Here is a 21,750-nt window from a genome sequence, read left to right as displayed (position 1 = left end):
ATAAGAGCAGGGAGGTTATGCTGGAATTGTATAAAACGCTGGTTAGGCCACAGCTAGAATATTGTGTGCAGTTCTGGAATCCGCATTATAGGAAGGATGTGATTGCACTAGAGAGACTGCAGAGGAGATTTACCAGAATGTTGCCTGGGCTGGAGACTTTTAATTATGAGGAGAGATTGGATAGACTGAGGTTATTTTCCCTGAAGCAGAGGAGATTGAGGGGGGACGTGATTGAGACGTATAAAATTATGAGGGGCATAGATAGGGTAGATAGGAAAGAACTTTTCCCCTTGGTGGAGGGATCAATAACCAGGGGGCATAGATTTAAGGTAAGGGACAGGAGGTTTAGAGGGGATATAAGGAAGAATTTTTTACCCAGAGGATGGTGGGAATCTGGAACTCACTGCCTGAAAGGGTGGTAGAGGCAGAAACCTTCATAACATTTAAGAAGTATTTGGATGTGCACTTGCAATGCCATGGCAAACAAGGCTATGGGCCTAGTGCTGGGAAATGGGATTAGAATAGTTAGGTACTTGTTTGACCGGTGCAGAGTCGATGGGCCGAAGGGCCTTTTTCTGTGCTGCAGACCTCTATGACTCTTAAGATTCCCCACCCACTCATGAAACAAGCACAGCAGCAGCTGGACGAGATAACAAAGATGGAAGTCATGTCCCCAGTCACACAACCAACCGCATGGTATTGCAGGATGGTCCCAGTCCCAAAACTGAATGGGTCCATCCGTATTTATGTCTGAATGAAGCTGTAGTCAGAGAAGCCCATCCCATATCCTCAGTGGACAAAAGTCTGACTAAACTCAAAGAGCACAGTATTTTCAAAGCTGGACACCAACAATGACTTTTGGCAACACTCCCTTGATGAAGGCTGCTAACCACATTCATTACCCATTTCGGCACATTTTGTTTTAACCGCCTGCTATTTGGATTTACTTTCGCGCCAGAAATATTTCAATGTACGATGTCGGCCATTTGCAGGGCCTACAGGGGGTTATTTGCCAAATGAACGATGTCTTGGTTCACGGTACAAGGGTGGAGGAACATGACGAGACTCACAGTATCTCAGAGCGCCTGCATGAAGCAGGGCTGACGGTGAATGAGAAATGTGAGTTCTCCAAACCATCAGTATGGTTCCTGAGCCACATCGTCAGCAATAAAGGCATCACGGCGGACCCACAGAAATCTAAAGCTATTAGCGAGTTCCCAACCCCATCCTCGATTCCAGACCTCCAGCAATTCTTGGGATTGGTGAACCACTGGCAAAACTTTTACCAAATTTGGCACAGGTCACAGAACCTTTGAGGCACCTGCATAAGAAAGACCAGGCATGGTGCTGGGACTCTCATTAAGAGCAAACATTCACTCACATCCCAGTGATGCTGCTCTCCACTGACACTACAACCCATTCCTGCCCACCACCATAGCAGTGAATACTTCACCCACAAGCCATGGAGCTTCTACTGACCACAAAAAGTACTGCACCAGACATTAACCCGCACCTTGTCATCCTTTTGTAGTTATGGCAAAATACCGAGAGAGATAGAGAGAGAGAGGATACCATCATCAAGAAAGATAATGTCCAACCCTGATCCTACCAGGTTGGCACCACAGAGGGTATAGGCAGCAGAAACAGGAGGAGCCTCCTCCTCATCCCTAGACCACTGTTCCCACAGTAAAGTGGAGAGACATCGAGGAAGATACCAAAATGTCAGAACAGCCTCCAAATTAAGTGCTTACCAGCAACGACTGAGCCTACCACTCCTCTGACAGTAGTGCAAGTAAGATATGCAAGGGTAATAAGGCCTCCAGACCGCTTGAACCTATGAATTCAGAGACTTGAAGGCATGATGGGGGGGAGGTGAAGTAGTAATAATGATGTAACTACATGGGGTAAATGACAATAGCTTAAAATACGTTGGGTGGAGTTGTAGTATAAGGGTCTGGCACATATAGGGTTAACGTGGGACTGAGTACAGTACCACCTAGACAGTAATGTAAGAGAACACATGACCCACACCTAGGGCTCAGTCTAGTGTTGGACAGAGCAGTGTGTACAAGCAAGCATGGAGACAACTCCTGGCTTGAACCCTTTACTGTACATATGTACATAGTTCTTGTGGTTAATACATACAGTTAACATACTTAAGACTACGAAGACTTCATTACAACCTACCGAAAGGTATCCAACACCACACCCTACAACACTTTCTGACCAGAGTATCAGTGTTCAGCTCATCCAACAGTGGTTTCAGTGAATGTAAACCGAATTTCCCTATTCACCATAAGTCCTATACCTTTACATTCCCTCTGTTACCTTCGCAGAGTCCTTTTGGTTACAGTGCTGAAATAAAATAAAAGTTACCACAGAACAAGCATTTCAAACCAACTTTACCATTCAAACTTCTGTGCAAAAGTCAACTAAGCATCCTCGTACATTCATTCCTTTGATGCATGTCTTCCATATGCCTTTGCCTGTCCTTGTGCTCCTGCACATATTCCCCCAGAGACTACAGCATGGCGAGCAGTAGGCTGCTGATTTTCAGTGGGGGACACTGCAGATGGGCTTGCAGGATGCCCTTGAGCAGTTCCACCCCTAGAAAGCCTGAGTTTGGACTGCACCACCCCGACATGGGCTGTCTGCACTGGCTGGCTGACAGGCAACAGCAAGGGCACTGGTGGAGTGGTAGTAGTGGAAGGATAAATCTTGTTATGAGAGTACAACAGGTTTGTGCTCGGCAGCACCACTGTCACTCCCCTGGGATGGCATTCAGCAATCCTAGTAACCTGTGGAGGTTGCGAGTATCTGCAGCCATAATGGAATTAGTTTGTGGCAGTAAGCTCAGTTTGCATGACTTCAGCTTGAGCTCCCACTGCAGCACTTGGGTGGTTCCTGCTTGTATTGCAAAAGAAGTCAAAACGTCAGCCATCAGATGTTGCTTCATGGTTGAGTCTACCAGTAAGGTACTGTAATGGAGTTGGCCACTAATTCCATGTTGGACTTAATGTTGGCTCCAAATTTTGTGCAAACCCCTGTTCAGGGTTGGTGCTGGGCTCCTCAATGCTCCTTGAAAGTGAGTGCAGCTTTCTGGCACGCCTGGATGGGGAGGTCATTTTTAAAAAGTAGGGCAAATTGCATCAGGCTGGTTTGACGGCATGATCCTGTCTCCAGCTGTTTTTCCCAGAGTCGAGTTGGTGAAGTGGAGAGGTCGGAAATCCCTGCAGTTTAGTTAGGAAAGCAATTGAAATCATTAAGGAGGCAGTTAAGAGGGATTTTCCCAGTTGAATTCCTCTTTCCCAACAGTGGGCAGTCACACTGTGTCTGCAGCCTGGCAGGCTGAAGGTGGCGAGAACACAGCAGGAGGGATTTCCTCAGTGAAACTGACAAGCTGTGAAGGCTTTGATCAGTTACACTGAAGAGCTACAAAAATGGACAGGCTGAGAGGCTGCTTTTCAAAGCACTCCTTCTGTCAGAGAGTGCTGTCACTGCTTGGCAGGCGACTGCCAACTATTTGGAAGGCTCTTCGCTTGACCAGCGCTCTCCTCACTTCTAGCTTCACTTCCTGGCTGGCAGCCTTCAGAGCAGCATGGGAACAGCTTATGTAGCTCCACCATCCCCTTCTGTTGAGGGTCTCGGGCAGGGGGCTTTTCACTGCAACCTGCTTCAGCTGCAGCAATGCCAGCTGCAATACCAGCTGCCTTCTCCACAGCCACAGGGCACAGAGAATGGCCACCAAAATGCAGGCGGAAGGAGGTGAGACCCACAACATTGAGCCGGCATGCAGAGGACCATCTATCAGGACCTGTGGAAGCACCAGTGCCCAGGAGGCTCAGCTTGTCATAGCAGGTCACTGCTAACTCCTCCATACTCATGAAGTAAGACCACCTTCCCAGAGGCTGACAAGGTGCCTGTCAGGAAGCCCACCCTCCCCGCTGCAACCACAAGCCTACGTCTCTGACTCTTGCCAATTTGTGCGATCTGCCTGCTTGTCTGATGACGCTGTTTTTTACCTCTTGCCCTTAGGAGAGCTCACCTCACTGTAACACCTCAGTTCCCTTTGCTGGACCTCCAGGTAAGAGACTTGGAAGAAGAGGTGGGTTGGTGGAGGCAGCCTCCCAGGTCTCCTCACCATCCCTGTGGTTTGCTGCAGCCTTATAAACCCAAGTCCTGGTGAACCTCTCTGAAATCCTGCCTCTGACAAATGCACCCTAATTGGTCGAGAAGCCCCAAGGTGGGCTCTTAATTGGCTTCCTCTGACAAAAAGCAACCACAAGACCTGCTGCTCCAGCGATCGGTCTCAGGGTTTGCAACCATAAAAGTGTCCCAAGCTCCTAAAAAAACATTTAAGTCAGAAAAATCCAGCTCCTAGTGTCAGCCACAAGAGTGAGCGATGATGTTTCTTTATCATCAACCTCTTCCTCTTCCACATATTGCTGCTGCATTACAGCCTGACCAGGTGGCATCTCCAGGATGCCTGAAAGGAGAAAGCCATAAGGATTGAATTGCAGCGTGGGGATGATGGGTTAGGGTGGCAAGGGGAGCAGTGGTAGAGGGGGAACCAAGACATGCAAGCTCACACCATCTGCAGCTTGTACATCAGAAGAGATTGTGGGATGTAAGAAGGTGGATTAGTTCTGAGTATACCCTAAATTTCTGTGCTTTCAGCCCTGCTGTTGGCTGTGGCCTCAATCATGCCCACTTCAATGATGGCAAGCACCATCTCGTCCATCAGGGTGAGGAAATGCAGCCATGCCTGTCCATCACCCCTCTGCCCCGCCTGTTAGATGCTGCTGTTCGCTGTTGTACACTGCCTTGTCCTGCAAGACAGAGGGAGATGTGTCATTGAGTGTGGTGCATTGTGTTTGAGTGATGTGACTACCATGATTGAATAACCAGCGGTTTGTGCAAACTGTGAGATACGGGTGTAAGGTTTGTAGCAGATTGACTGTGTGAGGGTGATGTGAAGCAATGAATGTGAGGTGTGAGTTGTGGTTGATAGAGCTTGTTGGTAGGTAAATGATGGGGATTGTGATACAGGAGGTGCACTGAGCAGTGGTGTGAATGTAAGAATGCAGCATTTAAGGGCATTCATTCACCTTGACCACTTGTGTAAGGTCTTTAACCTTTCATAGCACTGCATCCAGGTCCTTGAAGTTAGATTGCTGGGGCTGGTCATGATGTCTATCTGATCCCATTGCTTTCGCAGTAAATGTCTGGAGGGCCTTCTGGTCCTCTGTAGATTGAGGACCTCTTTCCTCCTGTCCACTTCTTGCTCTAAGGCCTCCAGTGCTATGCCAGAGAATCATAAAGTTCACTTTCTTCCATGTTGTGCCATTGTTGCCTCTTTCTCTGGGGAAACTGACTGCTAGAATGACTTCCAGCACCTGCTCAAGTCAAAATGCACCAGCCCTTTAGGAGGAGCAGGCTTTCTTTAAGTAGCGCAGGTTAACTTGAACTTATGTTAACTCCTTATGAGTGAATGCAGGCACTCAACAGCGTGCTTAATGTCTGTGTGCTGCCTACATCAGAGGGAACAGGCAGGGATTAATCATGAATCCTGCACCCATTTTTGAGCCTTATTGAATTTTGTGGCTCTAAAATATTACCTGCAAGAAAAAAGGCTCAAAATCACGTTGAATTTTATATGCTCAGTATCACTAACAAGGTCACAGTGTTGAAGCACTAAAAATGGATTTTAAGTACCTAGTTACCTTCAGTTTCTATAGTGTGCATTTATAAAACAGTTTCTAGTATCCAGCTGGGGAAAAATTGATATGCGTTTAGTGTCCATGGCATTGGTGCATATGCCATCAGCAATGTGTCTCTATCTTTTTATCCTGCCATCCCTAACATACCACCTCTGTTGCATTTAGTATAGATACTATGGGCAGGATTTTACATCCTGTGGGCGGGCGCATGCCCGACCCGATCGGGCCTAAAATAGCGCGCAATATTTCAGTCGGCAGGCACACACGAGAGTCGGCAGCACGCCCGGCGACAATTAAGAGGCCTATTGAGGCCCTTAAACAATTAATTTAAACCTATTTTTTGCTTCCCATCCAACATTACGGTTGGCGGGTGGGCAAATCGGCCAGACGGCCCTTGGATTTTTTAGGAAACCTCATCCACGGGCGGGATGAGGTTTTCAACATTAATTTTTTTTTAATTTTGACAATTATAATAATGTTTATGTTCATGTCACTGAGTCTTATGTGGGGACATGTTTTGTACATTTTCAGAATTTTAATTTGTGCTTTTAATATTCTGCACCTCCCTGCCTTCAGAAGTCTTTCAGTGCGCACTCCCCCACACATGCACATACTTTTACGCTCACACTCCTCCCTTCCCCACCCTGGCAGCGCTGAGCTTCTCAGCGTGCCTTTCACGCTGGCTGGTCATTAATTGGCCAGCCAGCATGAAATCGCGGTCAGGGGCCACTGCCGGGCCCGCCCACCGCGCCTGCCCGAAGACCCAAAAATTCTGTCCCATGTATCAGTTAAAAATGAGAAACTCTGCTCTACACACAAAAGAAAATCTAGGCTATAACTACATATAAAATACTTAATGCCAGATATGTGGCAACAAGGTGAAGCAGTAATCCAGTATTGGGGTTCTGCTCAAACTTTGCTCTTGCAGTTTTATGGCATTATCGGAAGTGCTTCATTGAGTTATAGCCTTGTAATTCTTGACCAGGTTTCCAGGCATCTTATTATCCTAATTTGTTCTTTACAGTATGTAATACGCTTGATAAATGCATCTATAAAACACGGGTCCTCTGGGATCAAGGGTTTATACGAGGTGACAATTGACTATGCTTTCTCCACTAAGAATCACTGTTTCTCCAGTCGTGATGTTACTTCACTACCTCAATAACTCACTGTGATGACGGTTTCCCTCTTCCAGAATCATTGCAACTTTTTAAAGAGATCCTATAAAGCCCTGAAATCATGGGATCCAGCTCTGCCGCCAGTAAAATGGCAGAGCTGGAATACCTGGCTGCTGACAATGGAGGATGTGCACCTCCATCTCAAATCATGGGGTTGGGGGAGCACTGTTGGGGACCTTGAAGTTATCAGGTACAATTCATGCCTGTGGAAGATCCCTGCCATGAAGAAGTGTCAGGAAACTGAAGCCTACCTCTGTGGCTCCAAAATGGTCAGTGGGACACCAGAGGCCCATAAAGGCCCAAATAGAAATATCTTCTGGAAAATAGTTTCGCTCCAAAAGTGGGAGAACTGTGACCATAGAAGGTGCTCAGTTCCTTTTGATGTTGGTTCACATTTTACCTCTACTGTATGGACCTTTGGAAGATCCATAAAGAATGCTCCCAGCAAGCATGACACCTATTGTACCCCAAAAGAGGGTGCTGGGTGCAATCCCTGGAGAAGCCCAGAAATGCCCCGGACTCATCCCAATGTTTTTGGGAGACATAGAGAAGGAGGACCTGCCTGCAATCCCCAACCAGAAACTTTGTTCACAGGCTGCAAGGGGCTAAAATCCAGCAAATCCACTTCCCACAACAAATTCTCCACCTCACATGATCTGTCCCATTTCCTTCCTTGTATCCTTCATATTTCTTCCCAAAATGTTCAGCAGTATGAACCCACAATTTCTGAGGTTGAAGAGACTAAGCAAACAGGTGATTTGATTATTTAACCCCAAAGCCATTACATCTTGGAATTCTTATTCTGCCATGTGCATGTAGAAAGGGAGCCTTGACATGACAAAAATTTTAATGTGCAACTCATGGTAAGGCCCCATCGGCTTCTCTCACTATCCCTAACCGCATTGCATCATCCCAGTTATGACAATTTAGTTGGATCAATATTATGAAAATGGAAAGTAACTAAAAACTTGTTTGCACCACACACCCAGACGTATCAGTTGATGGGTTCTTGACCATTAAGAGCTGTCTTAACTCCAAAGCACAGAAGATTAACCCAATGGTAGGAGAGGAACCTAATCATTAAATACAGTCAAGGTGAGACAAATAAAAGACTAGCATTCAAGAAATGAAAATAACCTGAAAATTGGAAGCCAAGATAAATGTTTGAAACATAGGGACAAAATCTAAAACTAGAATACCATAATAACTTTACAAATGTTGAAAAATAAAAACTGCATTTCTGTTCTGTACATAGTGCATGGTGGGTTTTCCAATTTCTTCACCTCTCAGCTATGGAAGTAATGAACCACCATCACGGCTTGGAGAAGGAACTGTATTGTACTTTTTTCCCCATTAAGTAATGGTGTACAAGTTCAGGTTGGTTTTAGCTCCCTTCATGATATATATATATTTTATTCATAATTCCTGCTAACTGAATATCCTCAGGGAAAGCATCATGCTTTTACTTTTACCTCAGCCATATCAGTGGTGACATTTTGCCTTTGTGTCAAATAGTTGTAGGTTCAAAAACGTAAGCACATAATCTAGGCTGACACTTCAGTCTAGTACATGGGGAGCGCCGAACTTTTTAAGGTGTTGTTTCTCGGATGAACATAAATGATCCCATGGCATCATTTGTTTCCTATATTACAATAGTGACTACACTTCAAAAATACTTAATAGGTTCACCTACCCTAGTGAGTGCCTATGGTGCACCTCAGTAGAGGAATGGTATTGACTGTAGGAAGTTTTGTTGGATCTTGGGGGACACCCAGAGATCAATGGTGCAGTTTTGGTTAATCTGCCACCTCTAGCGTACTGCCTCTGTCAGGCAAAATAGAAGGACTTGCAAGGACAAGGACACAGCAAGGTTCCACAATCAGCACTGGGATAATGACCAGATAATCTGTTTTTTAGTGAGGAATAAATATTGGCCAGAACCCCACTGCCTTTTTCACAATAACGCCAGTAGGATCTTTTACACCCACCCTCAAGGTTTTATGTCTCATCTGAAAGAAGGCACATCTAATAGTGCAGCACCAATTCAGTACTGCACAGTCAGCCTAGATTTGGTGCTCAAGTCTCTGAAGTGGGATCTGAACCCACAACGCTCTAACTCAGAGATGAGAATGTTACCACTGAGCCAAGGTTGATACTGGACCCTATTGTGCTGCAACAGCAAACCATGGAACAAAGTAAAGGCCCACATTTGGCACATAGATCACATGAAATTGGTCCACGTAACATGTAGGATGATCCAAACTGATGCTTATGGGCAGAATTCCACCCACATTGTACAAGTTCTTTAATATGATTTTCAAAATGAATTAAAAAATAACAGGGGAGACATCAGGGGTTAATTTTTTATCCATAAGAGTTGCTTTCCTTTTTTGAAACATTGAAATTATTAGATTAAGGGGTAAATTTCATAAATTCTCACTCCCATCTTGCTGCAGTGCACACCTATATTGGGATGTAAATACTGAGCTCAATGGTGCTGTGGGATTTTCTGTCATCCCCACTGGATGTGCAACATCATAAACTCTAACTTGAAATTCTTTCCTTACTTTTTGGGTGATAGTGGAGCCACAGATTAATAAGAGGCAGAGATTTCTAAAGTGTTTTAATGAGTGAGGCAGTGAACCTAGTGACTTGAACCAAGATGATGAGGCTCGTTTATCACTCACGGATAATAGGCATCTGTGCTTGAACAGATGCCTTTCATTAAGTACCAGAGATACTTACGTTGTTAAACGGGGAAGTTAAGTGAAACCATGTCAAGGGTATGTGAGTAAAGGAACTCAGTTGCTTAAATGAAAGAGCCTGCAAGACCAATTGTACAGCCTAGTTATCAGGAGAGAGCAGTGAATAAATTGTTTGAAAATTTTTCGACATCCTGCTGTAAATTTCTATCTAATCGCATATTGTGTCCTTTCTTTAAATGTGGTTTTCTTCTCTTTCATTCTCTAACCCTGCATCTGCTGCTGTTCCCTGGCTGATTAGTGAGCAGGAGACCTCTGCACTTTCTAACTAAATATTTCCAAATTCATGTCACAAACAACCTGGCATAAATCACTCACAGATTTTTTACTTTCCTTCCAGTGGTGAAGCATCTGGCCTCTGCTCAGCATCACCACTTGGCAAATTAAATAAGACTTTCAAACAAATCTATGGTGAACAGAAGTGCACAGAAGAGTCTGCATCAGATCACAGCATTGTAGCAAAAGCCCTGCTGCCATTGTTATTATTTTGATATGTTAATACAAATTAATGTTAAGATTTATGAAAAGGAAGAAAACTTGTATTTATATGGCACCTTTCATGACCTCAGGAGAGCCCAAAGCACTTTACAGCCAATGAACTACTTTTGAAGTGTATTAACTATTGTAATGTAAGAAACGCAGTAGCCAATTTGCACACATCAAAGTCCCGCATCAATAATGCTATGAGGACCTGATAATCTGTTTTAGTAACATTGGTTCAGTGATATATGTTGTATGGACAATGGGAAGATGTCTCTGTTCTTTGAGTAGTGCAGTTGTTTCTTTTCAACACTTCATTTTAACAGTCCATTCCAAAGAATGTATCTGCGACAGTGCAGCAATCCCTTTGCACTGCAGTAAAATGTCATTATGGGTTTTGTGTTCAAGTCTCTTGAGTTGGCTCAAAATCAGCCGACAGATTTGGCTGAGAGAGGCCACCACCAAGCCATAAATATGTTCATAACTTGATGTACTCTGTTCTTTTAGGATGTCCCTAGCGATTTATCTGTCAGACCAAGCAGTTGATCATCGAACCAAATGGGCCATAACTTCCAAGCTCCAGGGCGTCATATTGAGCGGGTATCCCAAAGATGCCTGGGGAACCCCCTGGAAGTTCACAGGTAAAGTTTGCATGACAATTGCTCGGACGTGCAAACTTCCACTGGGCAATTGCCCTGCACTGGGAACGATCCAAAAATGGGATTTAAATCGCAAACCTCAGATGGTCCTGACTGGGTTACATCAAGAGTTACCCAGAAAAAGTTAGAACAATTAAAAGCACTTCTAGCTTAGTTTGGGTCTAACTATTGTGCAGACCCAAAGCGTTCCCCCCACGCACAGGACTCCCCTCACACCCCTGAAACCTCCAGGGATGCTCCCCACTCACCCAACTACTCCCCCGACCCCCACAGGGCTCCCCCACCCCACCCCGAGGCCCAACCTGAACCACCCCCCTCCACAACTGATGCCCAACCTGACCCCTTTCGAGACCCGACCCTGCCTCACCTCCGAGGCCTGACCCGATTCCCAACCAAAGACTCCTCCCACCCCCAAAATCCCTCCTCCCCCCCTAATCCAACCCACTTACCTTATATACTTAGCTTCTCCCTGGCCTGTCAATGACCTTTAAACTTAGCTGACCTTTAACTTACTTGGCTCACGGCAGCTAGTGCCGTAAAAAAGGAGGCATGGTGTCTTTGCATCCGACAGAGCTGCCCTTGACACTAGGCCCCAGGAGCGAACTGCACTGCCCGGATCTCACCCAGCCTGAGTCCGAAGGTCGGGTGAGATAGGATGGAAAAAAATTTGAGGTAAAAAACTAGGAGCCGAGTGGCAATCGACTCTGACTGCCACTCCAATGGAATTCAGATCCAATATCCCCTATGGCTAAGTGATATTGATATTGATGGCTAACCTTCTTGTAAATTGCTTTGGAACTTTTTGCTGCATTAAAAACAGTATATAAGTACAAGTTGCTGTTGAACCAATTGAGAAATTGCCAAATCAGCTCATCCCTGATTTAATAGATACTCCTCTGTAAGTCTGAGAATGCTGTCACACTGGAATCGACCCTTCGCTTCTTTCATTCAAGCTTATGCTCCATTCCCGGCAGATGGGTGTTTGGAAAGGTCAGCTATTAGTAATCCACATCTCAGCCCATCTCAGGGCCAGAAAACATGGTGGCCTCTGCTTCTGGCAGCAGTGACTGTGTTTGTTCTGCCAGCAGAGCCACCAGATCCTCTCGGTGGTTCTCAGCATCCCTGAAGAATAGTGCTGCCCATTCACTTCACAACACTGCAGGCAATGTCAAACCTTACATTAAGCAATATAAAGAAAGTGTTTTACCAGAGATAGTGAAGATAGGAAATCTTAGGATATTTATGATAATGCTACACGTACTGACTAGAGGAAGACTTCTCCACTGCTATTTAACCTATAATTAAAACAGATTGTCTGGTCATTGATCCCCTTACTGTTTTTGGAACTTTGCTGTGTGCAAAATGGCTGCTGCATTTCCCTACATTACAGCAGTAACTACACTTCGGAAGTACTGCATTGATTGTAAAACACTTTAGCATGTTCCAATATGATGAAAGGTGCTACATAAATACAAATTAATTCTTATTAACATGATAGGTCATAACAACATCAAGGTATAATGACACATTTGCCCCCAACAGTTCCAAGGATATGCTTAGAGTGTCAGCTGTGGTTCAGTTGGTTGCACTCTTGCCGCTAAGTTGGAAGATTCTAGGTTCAAGTCCTATCCTAGGGCTATAGCACAAAATCAAGACTGACACTCCAGTGCAGGAAGTGTGTTAAACCAAGGCCCATCTGCTTCTTTGGGCGGATATAAAAGACTCCACGACACTATTTCAAAGACGAGCTGGGGTGTTGTCCTGGCCAATGTTTATCCTTCAATCAAGATCACAGAAATACATCCGGTCATTATCACGTTTCTGTTTGTGGGAGTTTTCTGCGTGCAAATTGGCTGTTGCATTTCCTGTTTTGAAATATAACTAATTCATTGACTGTAAAACACTTGGAGATGTCCAGTGGTCATGAAAAGCATTATATAAATGCAAGTCTTTTTCTGCAAAGTCCTTGCATGTGCTTACAGTTAAAATGAAAAAAAATTACCCATGCCATAAATCGTACTGCTATAATGATCATTATGAGAAAATCCTGGTATCTATTATTATTCATTAGCAATCATCAAATTACTAAACCATGCAAAGCAGTGAGATTACAAAGTTAAGGGAGCATAATACTGCAGATGCTAGAAATCCGAAATAAAAACAGAAAATGCTGGAAGAACCCAGCAGGTCTGGCAGCATCTGTGGAGAGAGAAACAGTTAACATTTCGAGTCTGTATGATTCTTCTTCAGTTCTGAAGATTTGGAGGAAACATTTCTTCAGAATAAGATGCAACCAAAGTGATTTTATTCTAATGTTACGAAACGGTGAGGAGGGCTGGGATGGCTTCCCTCTTTTCCCACTTCTCCTTTGACTGCAGCAAGGTTTTATTTTATAAAGGATGTGCTTGCTAATTCAATGAGTGTTTGACTGTTTATGTGCCATAACTATAAAAGACACAAACAAGTGGGTGTGCTTGAGTTTTTAAAAAGAAAAGAGGATAGTCTTTAGTGTACTTAATCTGGTTTAAGTGAAATAGTAAAAATGTTCCAACACAGACACACACACACACACACACACAAATAGATTACAGAGTGGGAAGTCAGATTAAACAATCCAAAGTCCAGTAAAGTTAAAGGGTATATGGCTCTTGAAGGTTGGTTACTTGCTGGATTTAGTTAGAGTTGAAGTTAAAATCTGACCATTTGATTCTGCAGTGGGTAAATTCATAGTGATTTCATGTGCATTACCTTCCCTTTTCTCTTTACCTGGTGAATGGATTTTCTCCCCAACCTGTCCCATGTCCTCTGGGACACCTTTGCCCGCAGGTGGCTGTCCAGCTTCCACTGCACTACCCTGTGGCACGAGGTGAGGCGTCCCTCTCATTTTTCATTGGTCTGTTTGGGAACCTTCCTGATCCCTATTTAAGTCTTGGAGAAAGGTCTCTACTAACCATACTTCTGCTGCATCCCTTTCATTCTCTGCCACTTCTGTTCCACCCCTGTTGCTTTCCTGTGGCTCTATTTTGGCCTATTTAAATTCTATGGGATCTACCCTGGCCTCTTTAAACTCTGTTGGCTTTCCTTTAGTTTCCTTAGTCTTGACTAGCACTATCACATTCTGAGGGATCTTCAGGACTCCCTCAGCCACCTGAGCTTGTGCAGAATTTTACTTGTCCCCTTCAGCTTTCTCAGCCTCAGTGGACTGCCCTGGACTCATTGGGGAAAAAACTCCCAACCTGCCAAGTCATTATCTAATAAAAGCCCCACCCCCTGCATGGGAAAGCTTGAGGTCATCCCCACCATTATTAGCCCTGTAACTAGCTCACTCTGCAGAAATATCTTTATTAAAGGAACCTCTACACATTCTTCAGTAAGTCCCTTAACTTGCACGCTTTGATTTTGGGCGGAAAATCTCCCTCTCCTGCCATGGGCAAAGTTTGCAAACAACCATATCTCTGAGAATGCTTATCTCCTTTTCTGGCTTTTTAGACAAACTAGGGGTCATCTTCCCTTTAAACGCCCTGGTAGATATTCTGGCTCTCTGCCACATTGGAACGTAGGTCTTTTATGACCTTCATGGCTGTGGACACTGCCTTGACTACAGCTCCCCCTGTTGGCCTTTTGGCATGCCAACAATTCTCCATCCGATGTTCCACAATAAAAACACACTGGGCGGGCCCCTACCATTTGCCATCTTGGTTCCCTCTTCTAAATATTGGGGACTGAATCTGTTTTTCCTTCACTATACCCCTTTTCTCTCTAGCCCGTTTTGGGTTCCTTGACATCCCTCTTATCTCTCCCTAGCCTGTAAGAACTACCAGATCCCAGTTTACTTTGAGTTAAGAATCTGTGTGCCAATTCATAGTCATCTGCTATGAAGGCTGCCCAACTGCTTTGAAGGCTCTTTCTTCCTCTATGTGGGTCTTTATGGAAATGGGAAGTGAGTTTTTGAACACCTCGAGGAGAGGTTGTCCTAGGTAGGATCTATTTTAAGCACCCAAATCCATCGGTCAAAAGTGAGCTGTTTAACCCTTTCAAATTCAATGTAAGTTTGGACTGTTTTCGGAAAGTTTTGAATTTTGGGTGGTACACCTCCGCTTGTATGCATTCAGGATAGCATTTTTGGTCATTTCATAGCCTGACAAACTCTCATTAGACAATAGGGAATAAAACTCATGTGCTTTTCCAGTCAATCTAATTTGCAGTAGAAGGGTACATTGCTCCACTGGCCATTTTAACTCCTTTGCAAGCTTTTCAAAAGAGATGAAAAATGCTTCCACATCACCCTTACCAGCCTTTAGTATCAGTTGTGAGTGCTTGAAGAGCTCAAAACCAGTCTCGAGCTCGGGTCAGTTATCTCACTTGTGGTGTCCTTACTGTACCAGTGGACCTTTCCCTACTCAAGCTGCCTTGATTCCCTTTCTTTCTTTTCCCTCTGGAAAGTTCATTCTTTCTCCTTTTCCTGGAATTATCTCTTCCTCCTTCTGTACCTGCCCCTCTCTTTGCCCACTTTTTGCTTGGAATTCCAGCTTTAATCTCCACTGCTCCAACTGGGATCTGAACCACATTTCTGTTGCAACCAGGTAAGGAAAGGTAGAATGGATTCCCTCTTTTACCACTCATGGTTTCACCACAGTGGGGTTCTTTTTAAAGGATGTGCTTGCCATTTCAATGATTGTTTAATTTGACTATAAAAGAAATGAACCGGCAGGCTTCCTTGAGTATTTTGTAGGTTAAGTACAATACTATTTTCTATGTCATGCCCAGTAAGGATATCATATTCCTAACTTTCTAGATATGGACTTCAGTCAATGTGGAATTTTTGAAATTAACTTTAGAAAATGGTCATAACGCTGTCCAAGATGGCCACCAAGGGTCAGGTGACCTTTTGTGATTTCTGACAGAAAGGATTAACTCATGTTTGAACATGTTCCCGGAAAGTTCTTAAAATGTAAATGACCATGGGTAGAATGCCCTCCCATAAATGCAAAACCACTTGTGAATTTACATCTCCTATTAATTGGGTATTTACCCAAAACCCAAGTCTAGACTTCATGCCTTCAAGTTCAAAGCCTAACAAAGGGCTACACAGAAACCAGTTCATCCTAAGTAGGTGCAAATAACCTTTCCATTTCCGCATTGTAGCAATGGTTTCTGACTTCCAAATCATTCTTAGTGGACAACAAAAGTACTGGTCATGTGATCAAAACCATCTTCAGTTAACAAAACTTTTACTCCAAGAACCAGAGAGAAATCAGTCCAGAAACCATCAGAACAAGAGGGACCATTCCTCCAACCAGAAAAACAGAACCCTGCCTAACAACCAGCCAACCTGGGCAGTGCAAGGGGGACTAATTAATTTTCACCTGCAAAGATTCACCCCTACAGAAACTTGGCCATAACCTCTTCTGGAAATCCAGAGACTTCCAGCTTGCATTCATCTCCAAACACCCACGATAGAGAACTCATCCAGGCCTTCACAAATGCACCTTGAAGGACTCATTCTGAATGTGATTTGCTTCTTGTGTTTTGTTATTCGTCTCGCTGCATGCTTCATTCTCTAAAATCCATCTTTACTTGTGTGTGTCTGCCTCTGTGCATGAGGGAGTGAGCATTTTTGTTGTATTTACATTCTGGGGTGTTGTGTGAATAAATATATTTTCTTCTGATTTAAACTTTTTCTTCTGATTTAAGCTTACCCAAAAGTCTGTTTCGTGTCCATTACTGAAAGTCACAACACTGAAAAGGTAAAACGCTCTCCCTAAACACACAAGCGCTCCCTCTAAACTCACACCTTGTTGCAGTCACCCGAGAAGTGAGGAGAATGGGGAAAAGTTATCCTGCCATCTCTCTCTCCAACCATAACACCCAGTCTAAGAATAATATTAAAAAATGCCCCAATTTTCACATACAAACACAACACACTCAAGGTTCACACACACAAAAATAGATTACAGAGTGGGAGGTCAGATTAAGCAATCTGAAGTCCAGTAAAGTTAAAAGGTTTACCTTCGTGAATGTTGGCAACTTGCCTCAGTGACCCTTCTGGGTTCATGTCGAGGCAGTTTAAAGATGTAGATAGGTGATTTATCCATTCTTCTGAAGATAGCAGGTGCAAGGTTGCGTTCTTCTTAAAATCTCTGCCTGCGGCACATGGAGGGTCAAAAAACAGCAAACAGGTTTTGAAATTTGCAAATTTTATGGCGAGAAAGAGAAAGACACTTGTGTCTTGCCACTTTGGTATATTTTCTGCTTCTGAGGTCTGCAGCGAAAACAGGTGCTTAAGCACACAAAGAGTTAGCTGGTATGTCACATGACCTCTCCCCAACTGCCCAGTGACACAAATATGGTCATTGTTAGTGGATTCCAGTTGCTTGGCTTATATGATTAGATTACGTTTCGGCACCATCCTTCCATAACCAAAGTCACATTGTGAAGTGATTAGATCTAACGGTTTGTCTCGACCAAAGTACCCAGGTGATTTCTTAATGCTTTGCTAATGGGGAATTGTTCCTGGTGAGTTTTTGTAGGCAGGCTGTCTCCATTTCAAAGGTTTTGGAATGTGGAAAGTACAGTGATGCAAATATGCAGGTCCTTGGAATGTGGCTTTAGCCTTTTAAAAATTCAATTCATGGTTTCCAGCCAGTAAATTCATAAAGTCTTTTTTTAATGAAGTGTGGCTTCATAACATTAATATAAGTAAATAAAATGAAAATGTAGTCTCCAGTGCATTTCAGAGCTTGTTATATCTCAGCATTTTTAGTTGCAGAAAGAATATTATAAAGTAATTTTAAGCTGGCAGCTATTCTCATATAAATTCACTCATTTTGGGGATAATTTTAACGTGTTTTAATGGTTGTATTTATAATATGGCATTTAAATTGACCTTTACTCAGCCAAAATACATATTGAGCATGAGGTATATGTTGAGTGTAGATGCTACATGTAACTATTAAGGAAAATGTCACCTCTTGTTATTTAATATCATTTACATTTGAGCTATTTTAGCTTTTGAGACCTGACTGCTTGAAGTGACAGAAATGCCCCAACTTTCACACACAAACACAAACACACTCAAGGTTCACACACACAAATATAGATTACAGAGTGGGAGGTCGGATTAAGCAATCTGAAGTCCAGTTAAGTTAAAAGGTTTACCCTTTTGAATGTTGCTGCCAACTACTGATTTTGGCTACCTAGGACAGTTGATTAAACTACTTTAATATGAGTGTTCCACTGACTAAAGCAGTTTTCTAAGGCATAATAGGTTTTGCTTGTTTTTTCTACAGAGAAGGAGGACTGTGTCAACTGTACAGATGAATGCCGTGTCTTGGGCCACTCAGATAAGTGTTGGATGCCTCAGTTCCCTGTCTCGAACCAAGCTGAATGTTCAGATTATCGCCGGAATCTTTTTGTACCAGCAGTAGAGGCCACAGTTGAATCAGAAACTCAAGAAAACACGACTCCTGCTGGGAAAAAAACTTTCTGTACTTTTGGGAAGGACAAACGAGAGCACACCATTCTCGTTGCAAATGTAAAACCCTATTTAAAAGCTAAGCGCGCTCTAAGTCCTCTCTTGCAAGAGGTCTCATCAGCTGCAAGCAGTCCAGACAAGACTTCAGTTGCAGGCAGTAACAGCTCAAGTAAACGACCTCTGGTTGCATTTGAGGTGAAGCAGAAAATGGCTGACACATCAACAGAGTCAACCGCCCAATATTTAACATCTGATACCCACTACCCATCACCTGATAAACAACGTGACAGCCACTTTATTACACCTGAAGCAGTGGCAACGGTCTTTGCAGATGTACACTCCAGAGTTGGCCGGGAGTTCAATGAGGTGGACACTGTCCTGGACCAGTACGAACCCTCTAGCCGGGAGCTAGGACGGGATGGTGTGGACGCTGAGCAGGTAGTTCGAGAAATCGACAAACTTTTACAAGATTGTCGAGGAAATGACCCTTCAACTGTGAGAAAGTGAACACTGTGTAATTAATGACAGTTGACTACCTTTCTTCTAAAGGACAAATCACTCAAAAGTGTCAAGGCAGCATTTTTTTTCAGATGGTGAAGCACCAATGGCAGAATACAAGGAAAGATGATGTTGGTTAGTGTCTGTGAGTTAGAATTCAAAGTGCACATTTGCGCACTTTTCATTGTTTTTTTTGTGTCAGAGGAAACAGAAAATACTTATGTTTTCACCAGAATAGTTATGAAAAATGGCTATGTTTCATTCACTGAATTGAATTGACAATCTCAATATATGCCCTTCCTTGCAATGAAAAAGTGGAAAGTGTGGGTGTTGTCAAGCTAATCAGCTCTGCATAAAAAAAATACATTAACAGGCAACAATGAGGGGCAGAATTGATAAGAAGCAGGTATCAGCTTTCCAGTAAACATTGCAAATCTTTAATTCAGAGTGTACAGTTATTGTCAGCTGATGTAGGTGTCCTTATGAACTAGGTTTATCTGCAGTGAACATTGCATCATTGATTGTCACCTCATGGGGTATTTCATTCTGAATCATTAAGCAATGATGCACATCTAGATATTTTGTATAAACCCACTTTAAAATATTTCTGTAAAATGTGTTGTTCAGACAAAAAACATTTGCCCCATGCTCTCAGACCGAATACAAAACAAGTACAAAATGGTTATTCTGGTTATTCTCTAAGCTGTACTACCAAAGAGTGACATTTTAGTGTCCAGTTGTTTAAATTCCTCCTCTACATTTTAGTCATCAAAATGTTGTCACCCTATTATTGTCCAATGGTAAAATATATTGTGTCCCAGATGAAGAAATACTGTTCCATATTTGTAGATGGACACTAAAATGACTCGTTAAGGGGAATACCTATTAAGTACTAGCAAAGCAAAACATATTGATGTGCAAATGTAAGAATCATGGAGTGTTTACACTGAATCTAGCTTTTTAATTGATTTATTGCAATATCAGTGCATATGAGCCAAACTTGTTAATTGTACTAAAAGCTATATTGTGTATTTTATTAAATTAATATATAGTTGTGTTGCAAAATATTTGGGCTTATATTGTATTTGGCAAATGTTGCCTTAGTAGCTGTCGAACTCTATGAGTTTAATTTCACTATTTTCCCCTTTTTCCCTTTGAAATGTGGGAAGCAGTGTACACAAGCAGATTCTGTTTAACAAGCCAGTAATGTATGCTTCAAAGTAACCCTTCAAGTATATCAACCATTCAAAGTATGGTGACTGAATTAGAAATGTGTATTTGTCAGTAATATCTTGGAATTGTCTCCATATTTTGAAACGTTTCTATATTGTTGAGTTTTTTTTCGTGTGCGCTGCAGTTTATGTAGAATCGACCGAAGTCAGGTTAACTCAACTTGATAGCTAAAAAGGAGCAACACCCTTGCTTAATAATTGCTCACACAAGAAGTGATAACTAAGAAAAGCAACTTGAGCTGAAAATTCATCTGTGACACTATTTAGTCACATTACGGCCTCTTCATTATTTAGTCACGTTACTGTCCATTTTTGTGAAGTGTTTTCCATTAAGTCCATATCAGCTTAATAAAAACATAACCTCAACATTTTAATTAACAACAAACTATAAAAAAATAATGCTGAATAGCAATGAGGTCTTTGCACAGGCTCATTAAACTGTACTTTCAGGCTATTTGTTTTCTAATTTGAGTAGAAGTCACCAAGGTCAACAGCTAGTCTTGATAGCCAGCATAATATACACCCACTCATTATTGCCTAATTACATTATTTTGGCATCAAGCACCATTAATCAGAGCGGTATTCAGGAGGGATTTTTGCTATCAAGGTTTGTTGACGTGAAATGTAATTGAATGAAGCCTGATTGAGGTCCTGACTTCCTCAGCTCCCCTTGGTCCTTGGGCTGGTGCTCTGCATTTATCAGTCCCTGTCACCCCATAGGGCTCAGAGCTACACTGGGCAACTGGTGAGAACAGCATATGTTGTATGGAATAACTCAACTGCTATTGTTAAATGGCTGTGTTTTAATGTGATCTATTTGGAAAATGAGGACAAAGAATTAAAGCAATTACTAACATCAGTGATACATGCTTTTGCATTCATTAAACCCACGGAAGTATTCTGGGCTGTCTGTACCACAGGACATCTCTCTGTGATTATTGATGTGCAGCTCCAATGAGTAATGCAAGGTACTGTAACTGTCAAAACCAGTTATCTGGTTGCCAACAAATTGCATTCCTTGTTTAGTAGGTTAGACAACAATATATTCTTACTACAAGAGTGTCTTAGCTGAAGAAAACTACTGACATTGTGATTAGATATTAAAACCTGCCATTGATGAAAACTAACAGCTTAAAATACCTTTTCCAAAAATATGAAATTTTACCCCGACTGATCCCATTGTGTATATTGCTGACAACTGATGTTACATTGGAGTCCTGCGTATGATATAAATTGGTGAATAAACCCACACCTCACAAGAAATTAAGAATTTTGTAATGTCAGTCATACAACTGATTATATTACAGAACACGAGGATCAACAGTTTGCATTTGCTAATGTCAGTGTGATGGCAAAGCAGCATAAAAGTCCAATCAATAGAATTGAACAATTATTTTTCCAAGCTTTCAAAAGCAAAAAAATTAGTAAGTCATGATTTTGTAGCAGTGTTAATTCTGATCTACTGTCAGACTATAGTGTGACCTACTGAATGGTAACCTAACAGTGTTTAAAAGATATAGGGTAGGATTTTTTGCTGAGCAAGCGGGCGTGTGCTCAAGCGTAAAATGATGCGCGATGACACCGGGTGAGCGTCCTGCTGTCTTCACGCGCTCGCGTGATACTTTGGTCAGCGGACGCGCGCAGGAGTCAGTAGCACGCCCGCCGAGAATTAAAAGGCCTATTAAGGCCATTTAAAGATTTAATTAAATGTTATTTTTCATTGGCGGGCAAGTGAAAAGGCTAAGCG

At 42.7% G+C, this 21,750-nt stretch overlaps 1 protein-coding gene across 2 annotated transcripts in view; it reads left to right on the top strand.

Annotated features, from left to right (window-relative positions):
• pcdh17 (protocadherin 17) overlaps window positions 1-21,750 on the top strand; it is a 331,294-nt gene that overhangs the window by 194,489 nt on the left and 115,055 nt on the right. The window contains exon 4 of one of the 2 annotated variants that reach the window (XM_078545868.1): window positions 18,089-20,868. The exons of the other annotated variant lie outside the window; for it this stretch is intronic. Coding sequence (XP_078401994.1) covers window positions 18,089-18,780 — 692 coding nt within the window. The 3' untranslated portion in view covers window positions 18,781-20,868. Of the gene's footprint in view, window positions 1-18,088; window positions 20,869-21,750 lie in introns of those variants that run through there. 2 annotated transcript variants of the gene reach the window in all.

This window comes from Cetorhinus maximus, chromosome 7, assembly GCF_964194155.1.
Source record: "Cetorhinus maximus chromosome 7, sCetMax3.hap1.1, whole genome shotgun sequence".
NCBI classification, from domain to species: Eukaryota; Metazoa; Chordata; class Chondrichthyes; order Lamniformes; family Cetorhinidae; genus Cetorhinus; species Cetorhinus maximus.
The sequence above is the reverse complement of the archived record's forward strand: the minus strand, read 5'-3'. Positions and strand labels throughout refer to the sequence as shown.